The 18,067-nt window shown below is 49.1% G+C and overlaps 1 protein-coding gene across 3 annotated transcripts in view; it reads right to left on the minus strand.

Moving 5' to 3' along the window:
* The window catches only part of PLXNA4 (plexin A4), a 440,787-nt gene that overhangs the window by 411,706 nt on the left and 11,014 nt on the right, over positions 1-18,067 (minus strand). For all 3 annotated transcript variants that reach the window (XM_053942305.1, XM_053942306.1, XM_053942307.1), the window contains exon 2: positions 708-1,971. In XM_053942305.1, coding sequence (XP_053798280.1) covers positions 708-1,889 — 1,182 coding nt within the window. In that variant the 5' untranslated portion in view covers positions 1,890-1,971. The remainder of the gene's footprint in view (positions 1-707; positions 1,972-18,067) is intronic.

An 18,067-nucleotide genomic window follows, 5' to 3' on the forward strand; every position in this document is an offset into this window, starting at 1 on the left:
TGCCTGCCATCAAAGCCAGCCCTGTGCACATTCCTGCAATGGCACTCGCAATAAACCGAGGCAATTTCTTCGGACCATTTGTAGGTCAGGCAGACCAGCCTCTTCCCCAATCCTGCCCTTAAATCTTGCAGTGTTTAATCCTTGCTCTGCAGCCAGGCCTTTATTTCTCAGTGCAGAGCTGGCTGGAGACCGGAAGGCGAGGGCCTTTGATGGTTAATGACCACTGCTTCTCAGCCCTGGAAGAAATGAAGCCCTGGCTTCATAAAGTTCCCTGAATAAATCCTTCCCCAGCTACAGCCCAGGGAAGCAAAATTACACCAGCATACACAGAGAGACTGGCACAAGCCACTGACATCTCTAGGTCCTGTTTTGGTTTAGGTTTGAGCCGAGAGTGCACCTGGGTCTAAGTGGTTTCACACCTGTGATTTGCACCATGAAGTAACTACAACAGGCACATTCCTCCTAAATATTCCATGGCCCCTTGGTTTAGCTCACCAGCAAACACAGCATGTCTGCTTGTTCTGATACGTTCACCAGCTTGTCCGTGAGCTAACTGGGGCATGAACTGGTTAAATCGGTGTGGTGAGCTGGAGGCAGAGCCAGCACTGGGACAAAGGCAGTCTCAGTTCCTTGGTCTCTGCTTTAAGGTTGGTTGTTTGAAGACAAGGCCTGTTAATACTTGAGGAGGGCTCAGGGGCTTCACTTACCGCGCTGCTACAGGGAATGTCCTTGACCTTGAGCCAGGCCAGATCTAACGTCCCCTCTCCCCTGTAGCAGGACTGAAGCCTGTCCTTGATGCGGTCGTTGATGTTTTTCAGGACAAAGATGCAAAGAGCAGACTCATCCAAGGACTTCATCTTCCTTTTCTGCCCCTTGGAGAAGACTGTGAAGAGGATATCATCCTCGGGGCCAACGCCCAGCGACCTGGCCAGGATGGCTCCAGCCTTTGACAAGTAGGCAGCCTGGAGCAATCGATATTCCACCCCGTTCTTCTCACAGCCAATGGGCACCTCCACATAGGAGTTAAAGGCCGTGTCCTCCTTACAAAGCCGCACCAGCTTGGAGGTATAAACCTGCTCCTTTGTGGTGGAGCCGGGTGGGGAGATCATCTCAGGCTGCAGAGTCAGGAAGTAGACAAAGTTCCCGCTGCTGAAGCCGTAGATGTAGTAGATATCGAAGTCGGGGATGATGGTAAAGGTGTCTGAGGGGATCTTGATCATAGAGGCCACAAACTCGTCGTGAAAGACATATGCAAACATCCCATCAGCCTCGGAGTTCTTGGTGAGCTTTCTGCTGGAGATGGTGGGGAAATACTCCGGTTTGCCATCCACGGCCGTGGCGATGAACAGCTTGTCGTCCATGTTGCTGTAAGAAACAATGACTCCAAAAACAGAGCCACTCTCGTTCACCCCAGAGAGGTAGTGCTCCTTCTTGTGGAAGGGCTCTCCCAGCTTGAAGAGGTCATCCAGCCTCAGGAGCTTGCAGATGCCCTGGTACAAACTCCCACAGGCTATCAACCGATTCTCCTTGTAGTCTATGAGGAGCATTTTGTTTATGTTGTTGGTGGGCGTCAAGGGCTCGTTGCAGGTTTGGACTATCCTGGGAGGATAACACTTGGGATTGTCATCATCAGGACCAGTCTCGTGCGTCACCAGGACCTTCAGGTCACTGGAGAGTTTGTAGATCCTGTTGACAGCCCCCAAGTAAATGTGCCCAGTCCTTTCGTCCACCACCAAGTGGTTGAAGTTTCCCTCTGCTTGGTCTGCAGTGAAGGTGATGAAGGGCCTCTTTGGATGGGGTGGCTGCTGTCTGCCAAGAGGTGACACTGTGGTGGACAGCAGGAGGTGGGAAACCAGGCAAGTCCATTTCCACATGGCCGGCGACATCATTAGAGAGGTTTGTATTCCCAAGGCAACAAGGATTAGAAGCTGTAAAACTCTTCAAAACACTAATTCCTTGGCAGATTCTGTCCTACAAGCAGAGAAAAAAGAAAACAAAAGTACATTACTACGGAGTATTCCTTCCTCCTCCCTCCTTCACAACCATGCCATCATCAGAGCATATTTAATTGCTAATCCTCCCTTTCTCCACTCTGAGCTCTCTACTTAAAACCAGCACAAAGGGAGCCCTCCTGACAGAAAAGATGCTGGGAGAAAAAGCAGAAATCACACAGCAGAGTAATAAATCAGCACCTTTTCCCTCTCCATTACACACCCATGTGCCCCACGGTGCAGCATAAATATTGACTGCAAGTGCAGAAGGGTAGAAACATCACCCAGCATTGCTGTTTGCACTGCCAGCATCAGCTCAGCTGTGGATTTGCTATCTGAGACACCAGAACTGGAGAAGGATTATCATCCTGCTCCTCTGGACGAGGCACTAAAGCCTAGAGAAGGTCAGGGATCTGCCTACAGGGATGGGGCCAGATGGATGCTGAGCTCTCCCACCCTTGAAGTTTGCCAGGAAGGAGCCAGCTCTGGTGTGACATTAACATCCTTTCAGGAGATCCCAGTCCAGAACAGATCTGTTTGAGCAGGAGCTCTGTGGTTTCCAGATCAAAGCTGCCTCACACCAGCCCAGCCTGCAGTTCAGACCCAGGGGTTGTCGTGTGCCAGCTGTCACTGCCACACCTGCAAAGGGCTGGGAGCAAAAGGAGCACGGGGTGTCTTCTCTCCCCTTGGGCTCTCACCACAGACCACTCTCCACCCACTTCACAGCCAAGGGAACATCGTCTAGAAGAGATCCAGCTCCCCTGGGAATCTCAGGTGACTGAGGAGAAAGGGGTTGCTTATCTACCAGCAGTGGTAAAGCCTAAAGCACCGTGAAGTAGGAAAACCAATGACCCAAGGACCAGCCTGGTAGCTTTCCAAAGAAAGGGAAGAGGCTTTCCTTGCACCACTCAGTCCCTTAAAATCTCCCAGGTTTTGACCACGGTGATGGGAGCAGTATGGGTTTCAAACATTTGATGGGCACATCACCAAGCCCCATGGGAACACCTCTTCCTGCTCAACACATCCATCTGCTCCCTTTTCCCTCACTTTTTTGGTTGCTTTTGTACTAAGAACAGCTTTACCCCTTTATGGCCCCACAGAGCATGTGGGACATGAAGTTCTACCAGCTCAGGCCTCACAAGCCAAGCTCCTCATTGAGTGCTCACCACACAAACCTGGTGGCCAGGCCCTTCATCCCTCTGTCATCCAGATCAGAACTTCACAAAGCTGCTCTTGATTTTAAAAAGGACACAAGCCAAACACAGCTCCACTCCCGCAGTGTCCCAACCCCTCTGTCACAGAGTGACTTTGCTGAAATCAGGGGTGTAATCAGTGATGACAGCCAGGCTCGCACAAGTAGGAGGCAAGGAAAAAAAAATCCCTGTTTGCAGATCCCAGCAGGGAGGAAGATGTGACAGTGACACAGGTCTGGATGTGCAGCTTTTTCAGATCTGTGCAGCTCTGCTAACGCCGGTGGAACTGAAAAATTTACTCAAAAAAATAATAGGGAGAATAAATCCCACATTCTTTTGACCCGTAGGTTGATTAGATCTGATAGTGGAAAGGGTAAATCTCGGCTTGTAGAGCAGCCACCACTTTTATGCCACCCCAAATATTTCAAAATTCTCGCACAGCAGCCAGAATTGCCCAGCTGTTGTAGGATCACCTTCACCTCTCGCTGCCCTGGCTGCCGCAGCAGCCGCAGGCGTTGGATGGATGATGGACAAAGGTCAGCCCACATTTACTTTACTCATGTTTACCCTGTTCTGCTTTGCCTCTCTGGTCAAGCAAATATTTAATAAAACCAAGCTTATAGTGCAGAGTTTGCAGGGCTGTCTCGCGAGCTCGGCGGGGATAGGCAGGCTGGTCACGTAGGCTGTTAATAACCTTTATTATGATGGAGAGAGCAGTGATGGGATGAGCTCTCCCCACACAACCATTCCTCTTTCAAAAGGGCCCATCCTTGAGAGGGCAGCAGAAGAGGGAAGCTGTCCCTGTTTGAGCCCTGTGTTCAGAAACATCACGTGGCGACCCTGAACACCGGCTCCCGTCACTGATGAGTTATGATCCACATTTCTAACAGGCGCTGGTTTGATCAGGAACTAGGCAGATCTAGGGAGAAATTATTCTTTTCAAGTACTAAAAAGGTATCTGTTTTAGCCCTCTATTTTACTGTATTTTGCTCTGCAGAGTCAGCAGAGCTGCAGGGCAGGGAAACGGGAACTGCTGCAATCCCAAGACTGATATTGAGCAGCTCCTCTGTCCAAAATTCATCACAGTACCAGGACACAGCACCTGCAAAAATGGGATAAAATCTGCCCATTAAAACAAACAGCCAAGGCAAAATGAGAAGAGACAGACTCCAGACATAAATTCTTCGAGGCCCATGCAGGTGAGAATTGATTTGAGGTCAGACTATCACTCGCAGAGGAAAGGAATGGTGAGGAGGACCTTGCTAGATCCCTTCCAACCCAAACCATTTTTTGATCCCTCCAGGAAAAGACAGCAAATTTGATCTGGAAACCACAGAGACTCCAGTGAGAAACTCCAGGAAGGCTTTACAGCAGGCAAGGGTGGTCTCCAAAACACTGAACCTCATGGGGGAGGAAGTTCACCTGCAGAGGAAAGAGCATCAGCAGTCTGAGAAGACCAACATTGCACAGGAGCAGCTTTTTGGGACAAAGCAGGGAGAGCCTGGGGCTATTTTGCCATCTTCCAGCAGCCATCTGAGTGACCCTAGGAGCAGGATTTTCTCTCTGCTTGCTGCTGGCACTCTCTGCTCTCCCATCTGCTCCTCCTGTACCCTCTGTCCTGGAGCTCCAATCAGTCCTGGAGCCTCTGAGGGCTATAATTTATAATTTGGCTTAATTAATAAATAACAGCAGAGGTCAGGGGCAAGGAGGCCTGGAGGTTTAGCCTGCAGAATAGAGAAGGGTTTGTACAACCCATTAGAGGATGCACCAAGGAGAAGGGGGTTGTGGATGGGTTTTTTTTTTTCCCTGTGCACGGATGACAGGAATCACAGCAGCTGGGAAGGCAATAATACAGTGCCGTGGACACGCAGAGTCTACAAGAGAGTAATTATATTCTAAAAACAAAGCAAATAAACAAAAGGCCACAGCCAGCAAGGGCTGGACTTGGGCTCTAGCTGGCTGTTCCCAAAATAAACCCAAACTGCCTTCTCCACTGGGGATGTGGCCAGCAGTGATGCCACGAGCCACCACACAGGGCTCCTGTGTGAGGCCAGATCATCCCTCGACGTGGCTCCTGCCACAGCAGCCTCTCCATCAGCACATCCCAGGTCCCTGGGAAGGTCACAGAGCAAATCCAGCCGTTTCAGACAGGGCTTCATCCATGGTAGAGGGAGGTCTCAGAGCCAGCACCCACAGGAGGTTTCACACCACTGTCCTGCCTGTGGAATCATGACTTTATGGCTTGCAAATAACACATTCCCCAGGAGATGCCTTGAACTCCCAGAGTTTGGTTTAAATACTGGTTTCCTCCTGGAGAACAGTGAGTTATGGTGCTACCCCACAGTCTGGTTACCTTTTTTTTTTTTTTTTTTGCTATTATTGAGCATTTCCAGCAAAGGTTTGAGACCACTGAGTTAAAGGTTGCAGTTTATCTCTGCTCAGGGATCTCCAGGACACAATCCCAAGAGTCCAGAACATGAAACTCTGTGGTGAATACATGGGATTCTGGGCAAAAGCAGTTTGGGTGTGAAAGAGGAAGAAACAGTTTGGGAGTCTCAGAGGAAGAAACATTCCAAATGTCTTTTAACTCTGATTATTAGATGGGAAATTTAGGGAATGATGAATGCATCCTCAAAACGCAGCAGCATTCAAGGGGACAAAGTCAAGGAGTTATGCCTGAGGAAGTAGGAATAAATCAGGAATAAAGAGGACACAAAGGACTGATCTGTCAGTTGAGAGAGAGGGAAGGACTCAGGAGGAAGTGTAGAGGGAGAGGGGAAAGAGAGAGCTGGGTTTTGATTGACAATCTCACAAAATCCATGGTCATGTCCCTATCCTGGAGTCTGGGACAAATCCACGCCACTCCAATGACAGCTGCTGAAAGGAACACGTCACTGAGTGAGCATGAGACAGCAGCATTTCCCTCAGACACACACACAGCCCTCCTGCCATCAAAGGTGTCAGACAGAGCCGTGTCACCAGGTCCCCTGCCACGGCCATGTGTGGCAGCAGGGACACCACAAAGTCAGCAGGAAGAGCCTGGATACAGAAAGCCAGAGAAGCAATCCCACTCTGGGTCCAGCTCAGAGCAAAAATACATGTTAAAGCCTTGAATACAACCAAAATGAGCTGAAAAACAGCTCTGGGAGGGAAAACTCAGCACATCCTCATGGACAGTGGGCCTGGCAGCACCCCAGGGTTCCCCACCTGGCTGGGAGGAAGCCAGGAGCACTCAGGACTCCTGGGCAGTGCCAGGGTGGTTAATGAAGCCCAGCTAATCAGGCAGCATGCTCCTGTGTTTGCTTTTCCTGCACTCAGGCTGTTCATGCCCGGGATGCAGGAGATGCTGACGAGGCAGACGCCCAGCGCCGGAGCAATTCAGCGCCAAGTGCAGCCACACAATCCCTTTAATCTCATCTAAAGACTTTTTTTCATGGTTTCCTTTAATAAACCCTGATTACCATGGATAGAAGCTTTTCTTTGGGAGCCAACATGGCAAGAAAACCCATACAGGGACATTGTCAACAGCTTCCCCAACAAAGACTGGATTCTAACTTTGGCTAAATCCTTTCTCCCTGAACTTGCAACCTGCCCAAGCTGAAGGCAAGTCTCACTCTGGGGACACCCCACACCAGAGCAGCTTTACTTTGGAGCTCACCAAAAAGAACAGATCCCTGCAGGAGCTGCAGCTTGTCCCAAATAAAGAGATTAACTTCAGGAGTGGTTTGTTTGCAAGGGAATTAAAATACAGAGGGACAACACAGCCTTCCCTCATCACACAGATTATTTTTTCTCAGGCACTCAGATGCTGCCCATCACCTTGTTACCTGTGTCTGTGCCAGAGAAGTATTAAATGAAGGGATTAACACATGCCACGAGTGGGATTTTCTTCCCTCTTTTCCCAGCTCTTCCCATGTGCTAAAACTGCATGTGGATGTTGTTTCTGCCTGCATTTCAAATTTGGTTTTTCTACCAGCAAAAGCAGGTCAGAGCTGTGCTCCTCTGTGCTTGGGAGAGCAGAGGGGTTTGTAATGATTTCTCAGCTCCTCCAGGAATTTGCTAGAGAGGCTCAAATGAAAGAACACAAATATTCAGCGTCACAGAAACGAGAACGGAGTTTTGAGGTCGTGGAAATAACCTACAAATCCAAAGACCGGAGTTAAACTCTCTTTTCTGGAGCAGACAGGGATGTGAGTCCCCAAGGCTGGGTGTTATGGAGCATCCAGAACTGGAAAGGACCCAACCTTCCAATGACATGACACAGGTAACAGTATTTCCCAGCCTCCTGAAAGTGTCCTGAGGACAAATCTATGAAAATTACTCCTTATCACAGTAACTGGGGAAATGTAAAACCCCCAACAAACAAACTGTTGTGGCAAGAGCACACAAGGTCACTGGTTTCAAGCAAGCCATGTCACAGCAGTGGCTGATCCCACCTTGTGTGTGTGAGATCATAGAGGTCCAGGGCACTGAGAAAAGGGAAATATTGCCAAAAGCCAGAGTGTCAGGTTGACTTCTGTCTCATTCCTGTCCCCAGCAAAGCCATCACACAGTGCTGGCACTCTGTTCTCCCCAGCACTAAGAGTTTCTCTGCTGTATTTCACTGAGGTGCAGCTCTCACGGGGTTGGCAGGGCCAGGTTAGCCAAAAAAATTTTAAATTTTATGGAATATTCCTTTGGCCAGTTTGGGTCAGCTGCATGCTTTCCCAATTCCTGGTGCACCTCCAGCCTTCTCCCTGTCAGGCCATGAGAAGCTGAAAAATCCTGGAGTTAGTTTAAACCCTACTTAACAGAAACTAACACCATCAGTGTGTTATCACTGCAATTCTCATACCAAACCCAAAACACACCATCCCAGGAAGAAAATTAACTTTATTCCAGAAGAAACCAGGACAGCAATTCACTGGGAAGGAGACCCTGATGAGCTCTAGACACAAAGAGGAATAAACACAGCCTCTACCCCTAGAGGAGTGATGAATATTGAAAAGAAAATGAACTGGGTTTCATCCCAGCAGGTCTCCCCAGCTCGTGTATCCAATTCCAGCATTTTAGGACAGCCTTGAGGAAAATGGCATTTCCTTCCTCAGAAGCCCAGCTTATGCTCACACATTCCCTTCGAGGCTTTGGGGGCTCTGAAAAAAAACCCAAAAGAAATCAAAATGTGTTGGGTCTGGTTCAGGTGGGAGCCCCAACACAGCCAGGAAGGGTCTGTGACCTGGCTTTCCCGAGTTGCCAGGCAGCTGTTTTGCTTCCTTGCTGGCTGAAGCTGTTTTCAGCAGAGTTTGTGTTGCTCTGGATGCCAGTGGGAGGATGTTTTTCCCCCTGCCTGGCAGTTTTGGGAGGATCTGTGAGACACAAGTCCTCTGTCTCAGGCTGAAGGCTCGCAATTAGCACTGTGTGTATCCACCAGCAGCCAAATCTCACCGTTCTTCAGCTGCCTCCTGGGGGGCTGGCAGGGACAGTCACTCTGCACTCACAGGGACTTTGTGACCACTGGCTGCTTCTCTCTCCAGGTCTCTGTGAGATAAAACATGGGACTTCAAGGGAAAAAACCAAAACCTTGATCAGCTGGTTGTGGGAGCACTGAGATCTGTATTTGGAACTGGGGAAAACACTGGCAAAGAAGCCAGCAGAGAATTCCCAGCCTTCAAAGTCTGAGATTTTGCTATATATTCAAAACACAGCTGGAGCAGAGTGGTCTGAAGGAAAAAGTAAAAGCAACAGGTCTGGGAAAATCAGAGATGATACCAGGATCAGGGAATCCCAGAATGGTTTGGTGTTGGAAGCCTGGCTGCTGGGAATTTGAGACTCTCTGTGCTGGCAGGCACTGACCCCCAAGAGAACACTGCACTGACCTGAGGCCGTGGAGAAGCTTCCAAAATGGAATGACAGAACTGGGATTGTGGGTTTGGATAGAAGTGTGTGATATCACAGGGTGGGAAACTCAGAGTTTAAGGGTTTAGAATACAGGAATATCTATAAAGCAAGCTGGAGGTTTTGGGGCAGAGGCTGCTCCTTCTTCTTCAGCTCCTTCTCCATGGCTTTGGGTGGTTTTGTGTAATTGGATAAAAAAGTCCACATTGCAGGCACGGGTGGTTGGTTATTGGGTTAAAAGTGAAAATAATTGAGGTGTCATTTCTTAATTGGACAGTTTATCCTTAAAAGGCCTTGTAGAGAGAGAGATGGGGCTCCATTTTTAGTTTGTTAAAGTGCTGTAGAGCTCAGGGTTTGTGAGACTGTAACATAGATAAGAACTAATAAACATCTGAGTCCAAACAAGAAATACCATCTCACACATTTAATCCTGACCCTGGCAAAAAAGGAGATAAAAACTCAACAGTTTGGGTTGGAAGGGACCTAAAAGACCATCTTGTTCCAGCCCTGTGCCATGGGCAGGGACACCTTCCATAGACCAGGGCGCTCAGTGGGGAATAAGGTTTGGAAATCAAGCTCCAGAGGGATGCAGAGCAGTGGATTTGCTGCACAGGATCAGGCACTCTGCAAACCAGGTGGGCACCAGTTAGCAGTGACCAGCACTCGCTGGCTCACAGCAAATGGGAACTTCTCCCAAATGAGGAGTTTACAAGTGGCCAGGCCGATGTGATTCGTGCAGGGCACAGCTGTGTGCTCCTGGAGAGCCAGGATCCCCCAGGGAAGGACCATCAATCCTGCAACTGCACCAAACCTCGCAGGAAATGGGCTGGACACGCAGCAGGAGTGGGAACATAAAGAAAATGCTGTTAGCAGTGCTGTGTTTGCTGGGAGGGAAGAGTCAGAGGTGTGATCATTTCTCTTCAGTGGTGCAGGGTTTGCAGCAGAGGCGAGAACAGAGTCTCTCTTTATGCTTCACTCAGCATAAAATTTCCTCCTTTCATTTATGGCAGGTATCCAGCCCCTTTTGGAGCAGCAGCCACCAGCTCTGGATGGGGCCAGGGGAAAGATCTGACGCAGCAAATTCTTCATCCTCAGCTTCTCGTGTGAGTGGCTAAAGGGAGCAGATGAGAGAGCCCCATGAAACAGGGATGGCTGGGCCATCCCAAATCCCAGCCAGATCTCCAGTCCAGCACACCCCTGGAAAGCAGCACTGCTGACTGGCATTTGCTCTCCCAACCCTAAAAAAAAAAAAAAAAAAAAAAAAGCTGCACTTCACTGCAACCATTAGCAGAATTTTGATATTGACAGGAGATTCTGAAAAAAAAAAAAAAAAACTTTTAGATACCTCCTTGTTTTATTTGTCCTGAACTTCCTAACTCTGACCAAATTCCTAAACTCTTCTGGGTGGGTTTTTGGACATCCTGAACCTCCTGGGCAGACATGTGCTGTTCATTTTATCACTCTGCCTTCTGCATGACAGCTCTTCCACCAACTGCTCCCTGTCTTTCAGCCCTCCAGCAGGTCAGATGAGGTCAGGTGAATCTTTTTGCATCTTCCTGTAGCACCCAGGGCAATTAGGTCCCAGTCTGGACGTTTAAAACTTGCACGTGTCAGCTTAAGCAATCTATTCCTGCCACCTCCAAGGGCTTGGAAAGAGCTCTTGAAGGGGTGTCAGAAGGATAAAAAGTCCATACTTCTGCCCCAAAGCTCACCAGTCCCAAATTCCAGGCATCTTCTGCAGATATGAGATTGCTACAAGCACAACCTCTCCTTTACAAATAATACAGCACCAAACAGACATTTTTTTTTTAACTAGTATTAATCTCCTGCATGCTTTTCTTGGCTTTCCCTTACAAATACCATAAAAACTGTGTTCCAATTGTTTATAATTTTTAAGCATTCTGGCACAACAGTACTTTTTGTGATGTTCAAAATGAAGCAGGGCACAGCGCAGCTGCCGCATTCCAGAGCAAGATGCTCCCTGAGAAGAAACACCCAAGATCAGACCAAAGAGGATCTGTCCTCTTCAGACGCTTCCCCTCAGAGCATTTTGGTTAAAAAAAAACTTCTGTCCCCACTTGACTTGGATGTTTTGAGCAGGCTGGAGGGCAGCTGAGCTGCTCCTGAGCCAAAAGGCAGGCGCAGGGGCAGGACTGATGGAGAGCCCCACGTTTGCCCAAGCAGAGACTTCCAGCTGAGACCCAATTTCCAGCCCAGCAGCAGCACTGGGGAAGGACTCTCTGTGCTGAGAGCTCTAACGAGGCACCGTGGACACAAGTCCTGATAAGCTGCAGCTTTGGGAGCATTTCAAGGGAAAAGAAAAAAATAAAAAGCAGTCTGACATCTATCCCACCACCGTCCTGTGATGTCCCAATTTACACGTGACACAGGAAGATCACAAAAGCAGAGAATCAGCAGCAAAACTCAATTCCCCCTTGCAGAAATAAAAAAACGTGGTAAAAGCATTATTAATTTGCTGTTAATTTTCTCTCCCAGTGACTTTGTCCCCGCAATCCCAGCTACTGCCAACACATCCAAAGGCCAATGGAAAGTTATTCTTAGAGCCCAGCCTGGCTGTTGCTGCAGGATAAGTAATCCCAAATCGTGCCTGAGAGTCCTGAGCTGCTGCTGAGCTGGACAGGACACCCATGGCCAGGATCAGAGGCAGGCAGGAGACAGAACAGTGCTCACATGGGTGAGGAGATAATCACATGTTCTGTTTGTTAACTAGCAGATTAGAAAGGAGCTGATGTACACACACACACACAGAGACTGTGTTTGCAGGGAGATACACGACTCCGTCCTGTACAGACGCATTTATTTTTACACCAAAATGATGCAATTCCCATGCAGGGCACTGTGTGCATGCATAATTCCTGTAAGGATTAGCAGCAACACCTACAGCTCAGGTTGTCTGACATGTTCTGTGCCAAGGCTCACTTTTAAGGTTCTCATTACTTTGACAGACCTGAACCACTCAGGGGACAATTTCCTGAGCTCGGTGTCTGCCTCAGGCTACCAGCTCTGTGGAAAGTTGCATTCACAATGACTTGGGCAATGCTGAGAACTAAATTAGGGGGAAAGTTTTTGCAAGTTACTGATTTTAACTTTTTTTTTTTTTTCTATATTTGACCCTGGTTTTATTCTTCCTGCTGCCTCACTGAAAAGGTGGCACGCTTTGGTGCAAGGAGGAAAAATCAGGATGCTCCTTCTCTTGTGGCCATGGCTAAAAGTCTGTCTAAATTTGACCAAGTTGAGCATCTAATGGCACAAATACTGCAAGGAGAAGTTTTGCTTTTTCCACTGCTCCTAGGATGGATCTGACAACACTTGAGCTTATCAACAGAGGAGGAGAACTTGACCCTGATGAGCAGCCTGGGCTAGTGGAAGGTGTCCCTGCCCAAAATTATTTAAGGTCCCTTCAACCCAAAGCAGTCTGTGATTCTATGACTTGCCCAAGGTCACACAGAGCCAGCAAAGCAGAGACAAATCTTCATCCCACATGTTGAATTCCCAGCTCAGTGCCACAGCAACAACTAACTTTTATTTTGCAGAGCCACGCATGCAGCACCAGCACTGACTTTCTCTATTCTTATCTCCTTTGGTGCACGTTTGAGGGACACACACCCAAAAGTGCTCACAGTGTTAAATTCCCCTCAGTCCTAAACCCATCCCCAGCCCCAGCACTTTCCCAGCATCAGCAGAATTTGCATTACACACCCGAGTGTCAGCGTCGGAGCGACTTTAAATAGTTCAGTGGTCACCCTGCTCAGCTGTGGGATGTAGGGATGTATCCAGTGTGTCCTGAAATGATACAGCAGAGTCCTGCTGCTGGCACCCAGCCTGGGAGGCCGGGGGGAGGAAGGGAGGAGGTGTCTGCTCCTGCTACTCTGCTGCTAAAGCTTTCTGTAGTTCATCCCTGTGCTCCTCCACGCTGACCAGCAATGAGAGGAGACACTGCCAGCACGTTCTACTCCATGTGGGCAGCTTGCTGCTGCTGCAAAAGGCAAACTCTCCCCTTTTCCTCCCATAAATATCTCCCCTGGTCCACTCAGACACAGATGGAAGCTGCAGGTGCCCTGCACTTCACGGACCTGACCCCTCATCTGCATGAATCGTGCCTAGTGCTATCAGCAGCTCCACAAATCACCCCAGAGCAGCCACAGGGAGGGTGATGCAATTGTTTTAGCTGTTTGCACAGCCTCATAATTGCAGATCCATCATCACAAAGCATTAGCTGTGTTAGGACAGGTGCTACACAGAAACCCAGCAGCAGCGAGGGGCACGTGAGCTGGGCAGGCTGCAAAAGGACACTTTAGTTTGCGGTGAGAGGTTGGAGATCTGGGTTGTGCTACCCAGAAGAAAGTTATTTGTTTGCTAAGCCAGCTGCAAGCGAAACTCTAATTTAATCCAGATCCAAACACCATCTGCTTTGTTCATCTCTGCTCACACAGGATAAAGGCACCTGTGGCTGAGACAAGAGGTGTTTTTAATGTGGGGGACGTGCAAAGGTCACCTCTGTTCATAAAACCCTGCTCAGAGGAAATGGGGGCCTTGATAACACAGGTTTTAAGAGCTGAAGAAACACTATTAAGCAGATACCCAGATGCTAAAACAGTAAAACCTACAAGTACTGTACCAATGTGCACTCCAGCCCCTTAGCCTCACCTGCCACTGCCTCCACCTCTCCACTCTCTCCAAAACAGGACCTGCTGCTCTCTTCCCTCTCCTCACAGGACCCCAGAGCAGCACTTGGAATGCCACACAAGCCTCAAACACTGTGAAAACCTGCGCCCATGCACCTTTACCCTTGGGGATGCAGTCACAGCTGTTGGGGCATGAGGCAGGAGCATCCTCCCTGCTCCTGCAGAGCATCACCTGTGCTCCAGGTGCTCCATCACCTGTGCACCCGGGGCTCAGGTACAGGGCTGGAGGACACAAGGCCTTCTCCTGGCCCCTGTGTGGCTGGGACATGTCTTGGCACTGGCTGCAGGTGGCTTTTAGTGACGTGAGGCATCGCTCAGGCAGGAGGCTGGGCTGAGTTTTGCCCTTGACTCAAGAGTTAGAGCCTGTAAAGCTTTAGTTTGGATTAGAGGAAAAAGGCAGAGGGGAAGAGGGGTGGAAATGAAGTCAGGGTTGTTAGTGCTGGCATTAGTCTGAAAACAGCAGTGTTTTGTGCTGGGTGCTGCTGTGCTTTTTATCTTATTGGTAAACGCTTAAGATATAGAATTTGTCACCATACTGCTGTAACTTCACAAATTAAACATTAAAAAATGCGCAGATCCTAAACATTCCAGTCAAACGTGAGCTATAGCACAGCATCTCTTTGTGACCAAGAAAATCCTATACAAATAAAAATTCTTCCAAAATTACTTAGCTTTTTCTGAAATTAAACATAGAAGGCTAGCACCCTAATGTTAGAGCTGGAGAGTGCATCCAGGGGTTTATATTTTTACCTTAGTAAAGCAAAAAATATAGTAGTAAATAGAAAAAAAAAAAAAAAAAAAAGAGGGATTTTTGAAAAAAAGAGACAGGACAAGGCAGAATAGCTTTACATTGAAAGAGGGCAGGTCTAGATTGGATATTTGGAAGAAATTCTTCCCTGTGAGGGTGGGGAGGCCCTGGCACAGGGTGCCCAGAGCAGCTGTGGCTGCCCCATCCCTGGAATGTCCAAGGCCAGGTTGGATGGGGCTTGGAGCACCTTGGGCTAGTAGAAAGCATCCCTGAGGGCAGCTGGAAGTAGAATTTTAAGATCCCTTCCAACCCAAGCTGTTGTGTGGTGCTCTGAAGAAGCAGCAGCGCACACAGCAGCTCCCGGGGCAGAGTGCCCCTTGCCACCGTCAGCCAACACCCCCAGGAGCACAGCACCAAAGCCCTGCAGCCAATCCATGGTCAGGGCTCAGCACCCCAAATCCTGCCCTGTCCTCTGTCTCTGCAGCAAACAGGGAACCCCCAGCAGCTGCCTGAGCAGGGAGCCCACAGCTCCCAGCTGTGCCCCTGCCAGAGCGCCGAGACAAAAACCGCGGCGGCGCGCACAGGTGGAAAATTGCTATCACAGTTCCGTGGGTTATTAATAACAAGATATTTCTCCTCTGGGGCCATCTGCATCCCACACACCCCCACAAATCCGGCGCTTTCCTCTTCCAGTTACAACAGTCAGGGCAGATAATTCCCTTTTTTCCTCTGCCTTCAAGCCACGCACGAAGGCAGAGCTCAGCAGGCCCAGACCATGCAGACAAACATTGTGCCAAGCCCCACGAACTCAGAACTGGGGTTTTCTTTCCACCAAGGTGCCAGAAATAATACAAATAAACTCTTCTTCTCTCCCTGGCTTTATATCTACAGCTCCCACACATCACTACCAGCAGGGCTTTAAAACTAAAACAGACTGGGCCGACGTGGCTTGAATTTATTCTGGAAATTTATCTCTTCTTGCTGAAAGCTCTGTGTTTGCTTGATCTTCCCAGCCCTACAAGTGCCACATGTTGCACAGCTGGATTCCTGACAGAGAAGGAAAACAGGAGGGAAGAGAGAACAGATATATTTTATATATGTATATATATATATATATATGTATATTTATATATATACACATGAATGCAATGGCCAAGGTTTTCAAAAGTCACCTGTGAACTTCAGCAAAGTGCCTTCAAATATCTCCAAGGGACCTGTGCACAGGAGAGACAGAGCTCTTGAGCTTCCAAAAATCTGCTCTCCACAGGTAGAAGCGGAAGGAAAAGGAAATGGGGCTCCAAAGGACTTGCTGCTCTAAAGATGCTCAAGACCTGCCCTTTCAGGAAAGGATTTGCAGCAAAAGCTGTGCCAGGGAAGGCTGGAGATAAGTCAGCCAGGAGGAAGAAGGACAGATCCATGTGGCACTGAGGGAAATGAGGAGAATTTTTAATTCTCAAACTCGCTAGGGTCTGACTACTAAAATAATTATGTGTTTTCCCAGCTCCAGGAGAATTTGTTCACCCTCAGCAGCTGTAACAGGGGAATATCCCTGGTGCTCCAAAAACATGGGCAAGCAACATAGTGTGACAAGCCAAGGGTAAAACACGGAAAGCTGAGGGGAAGAAATCCTGTTCATCCTGAGCAGCACCTTAAAAAAAATCCCAGCAAAGGAGAAAATGAAGAAAATGTTATTTCCTTTGAAATGGAGCACTGCACTCTGTAACAGGAGGGGAGGGGGAGAAATCAAACCCAAAGTGAACCAGAGGTTCAGTTCATAAACACAGGAGAAGGTCAGCTTCCTCCTCACCAATAACTCTGTCCCAGAGGAGCCCAGCATGGCATTTGAGATAGGGCAGATATTTGATTCCTTCCTCTGCGTGGGGAGCCTGACACACACATCCTCCATCCCCAGCATTGCCACGGGCTGGGCTGGGCCCCTCCTGCAGCCACCCTGCCTCAGCTGCAGCAGGAACCAGTTTAAAATCTGCTCCTTGAGCTGAGGAAGGGATTATTTTTCCCATGTTTGAGGAGAGGCAGTGGCTGTAAAACCTTCTGCCTGAGCCCAGCAACAGTGAGACCTTGGGAGAGGCTAATTATGGGTGGTGAAAGAAGTCACCCACTGGCAGAGAGCAGTGGAGGAGAGACAGGCGAGCACAACCCTGCACCTGGAGACCTTTTTGCTTTTTATAAACTAAAGCTGATTCTGCTGCCTGTGTTCCTGAGGAGGGAGAAGCAAGGCAGGAGAGAAGACAACGACCAAGTGAAAACCACCAAGTGAAAAGGCTTCAAGTGATGCTTTGTGAAGGCTGAGCTGGAGCAGAGGCTGGGCAGAGCTAAAGAACAAAGCAGGGATTTATTCCAAGGATCTCCTCCATGGATCCACCTTGGGCAGCACCAGAGCCCAGCCAGGGCTGCACCCAAGAGGAACCAAAATGGTCCCAAAATGCACGAGCGCTCCCGGGGGCTCTCACTGGGATCAGCTCTGCTCCATTTGCACCTTGCAGTTCATTGTCCCATTCCAGCTTTAGCCCAGGCACTCCCATCCTGCTTGTTTTTCTCTCTCCAGCCCACGCTGTTTGTGCTCCTGGGCCTGAGCTTTGGATCATTTGTCCTTGGTGCCCAGCTGGAGCAGGAATTGTTTTGTCTCCCTGCTCTGTGCACAGAGCTCGCCATCCCTGATATGAAGCCCAGACCCACACACTAAAGCAGCTCAGAGTCTGAAAAATACAAAAGCTCAAACCTGAGGCATCACAAGCATGTCACAGTCACTTTCCCATACCCTTGTGCAAGTACTGGAGAAGCCTCAGACTTGTCCTCCCACACAAATACCCAGGAGGAGGGGAGGCAGAGCAGGGGAGCAGAGCAGGGAAGCAGCCTGAGTGGCCAGCAGGGCTGTTAGTGGGGGAAATGTGGCTCAAAGAGCCCTGTGCATCAACCAGCAGGAGGCAGGGAGACGCCTGCACGTGTCCAGGCACAGCCAAGGACTGGAAAGCAGAAAAGCAGATTGTCATGGAGCTCCAATCTGCTTGGGATCTCCTCCAGGCTCGTGGCACCTCGTGCTGCCCCACTTGAGTGCTCGTGGCCAGGGTCCAGCTGCACCACTGGGAAGGATGGGAATTGCTGCACGATCATCCCCTACCCCTGAGAGCCCCCCAGAGACTCCTTTGCTACCAGCAGGGCCTGGACCAGCACCTTCTGAAAAGCACTGAGGCAGCCAAGCTCAACTGGAGCACATTCCCAGACACAAAGGTTTGTCCAAATTTGCTCTATTTATTCCCAGTTCTGCGGTGGAGGAAAACCTCAAACTCTTTTCTTTCTTCCCTCTCCTCCCTACAAGCTGGAAAACAACTCTTCTGCCACCAGCATCTGAACAAGGGATGCTGGAGGAAAAAGGAAAACTGAGGTTTTTTGTCTACATCCGTCCTAACTCCAGCTATTGCAACAAGGTTGCTCTTCCTTCTCCAAAAATCTGGACCTGCAAAACCTTTCCTGAACTGTGAGGGGAAAATTGGCAGCGATCTGTGAAAAGTGCAGGGTGAACAGCTTGGCATTTCC

The sequence above is a fragment of the Vidua chalybeata genome, chromosome 5 (genome assembly GCF_026979565.1).
Source record: "Vidua chalybeata isolate OUT-0048 chromosome 5, bVidCha1 merged haplotype, whole genome shotgun sequence".
Taxonomy (NCBI): domain Eukaryota; kingdom Metazoa; phylum Chordata; class Aves; order Passeriformes; family Viduidae; genus Vidua; species Vidua chalybeata.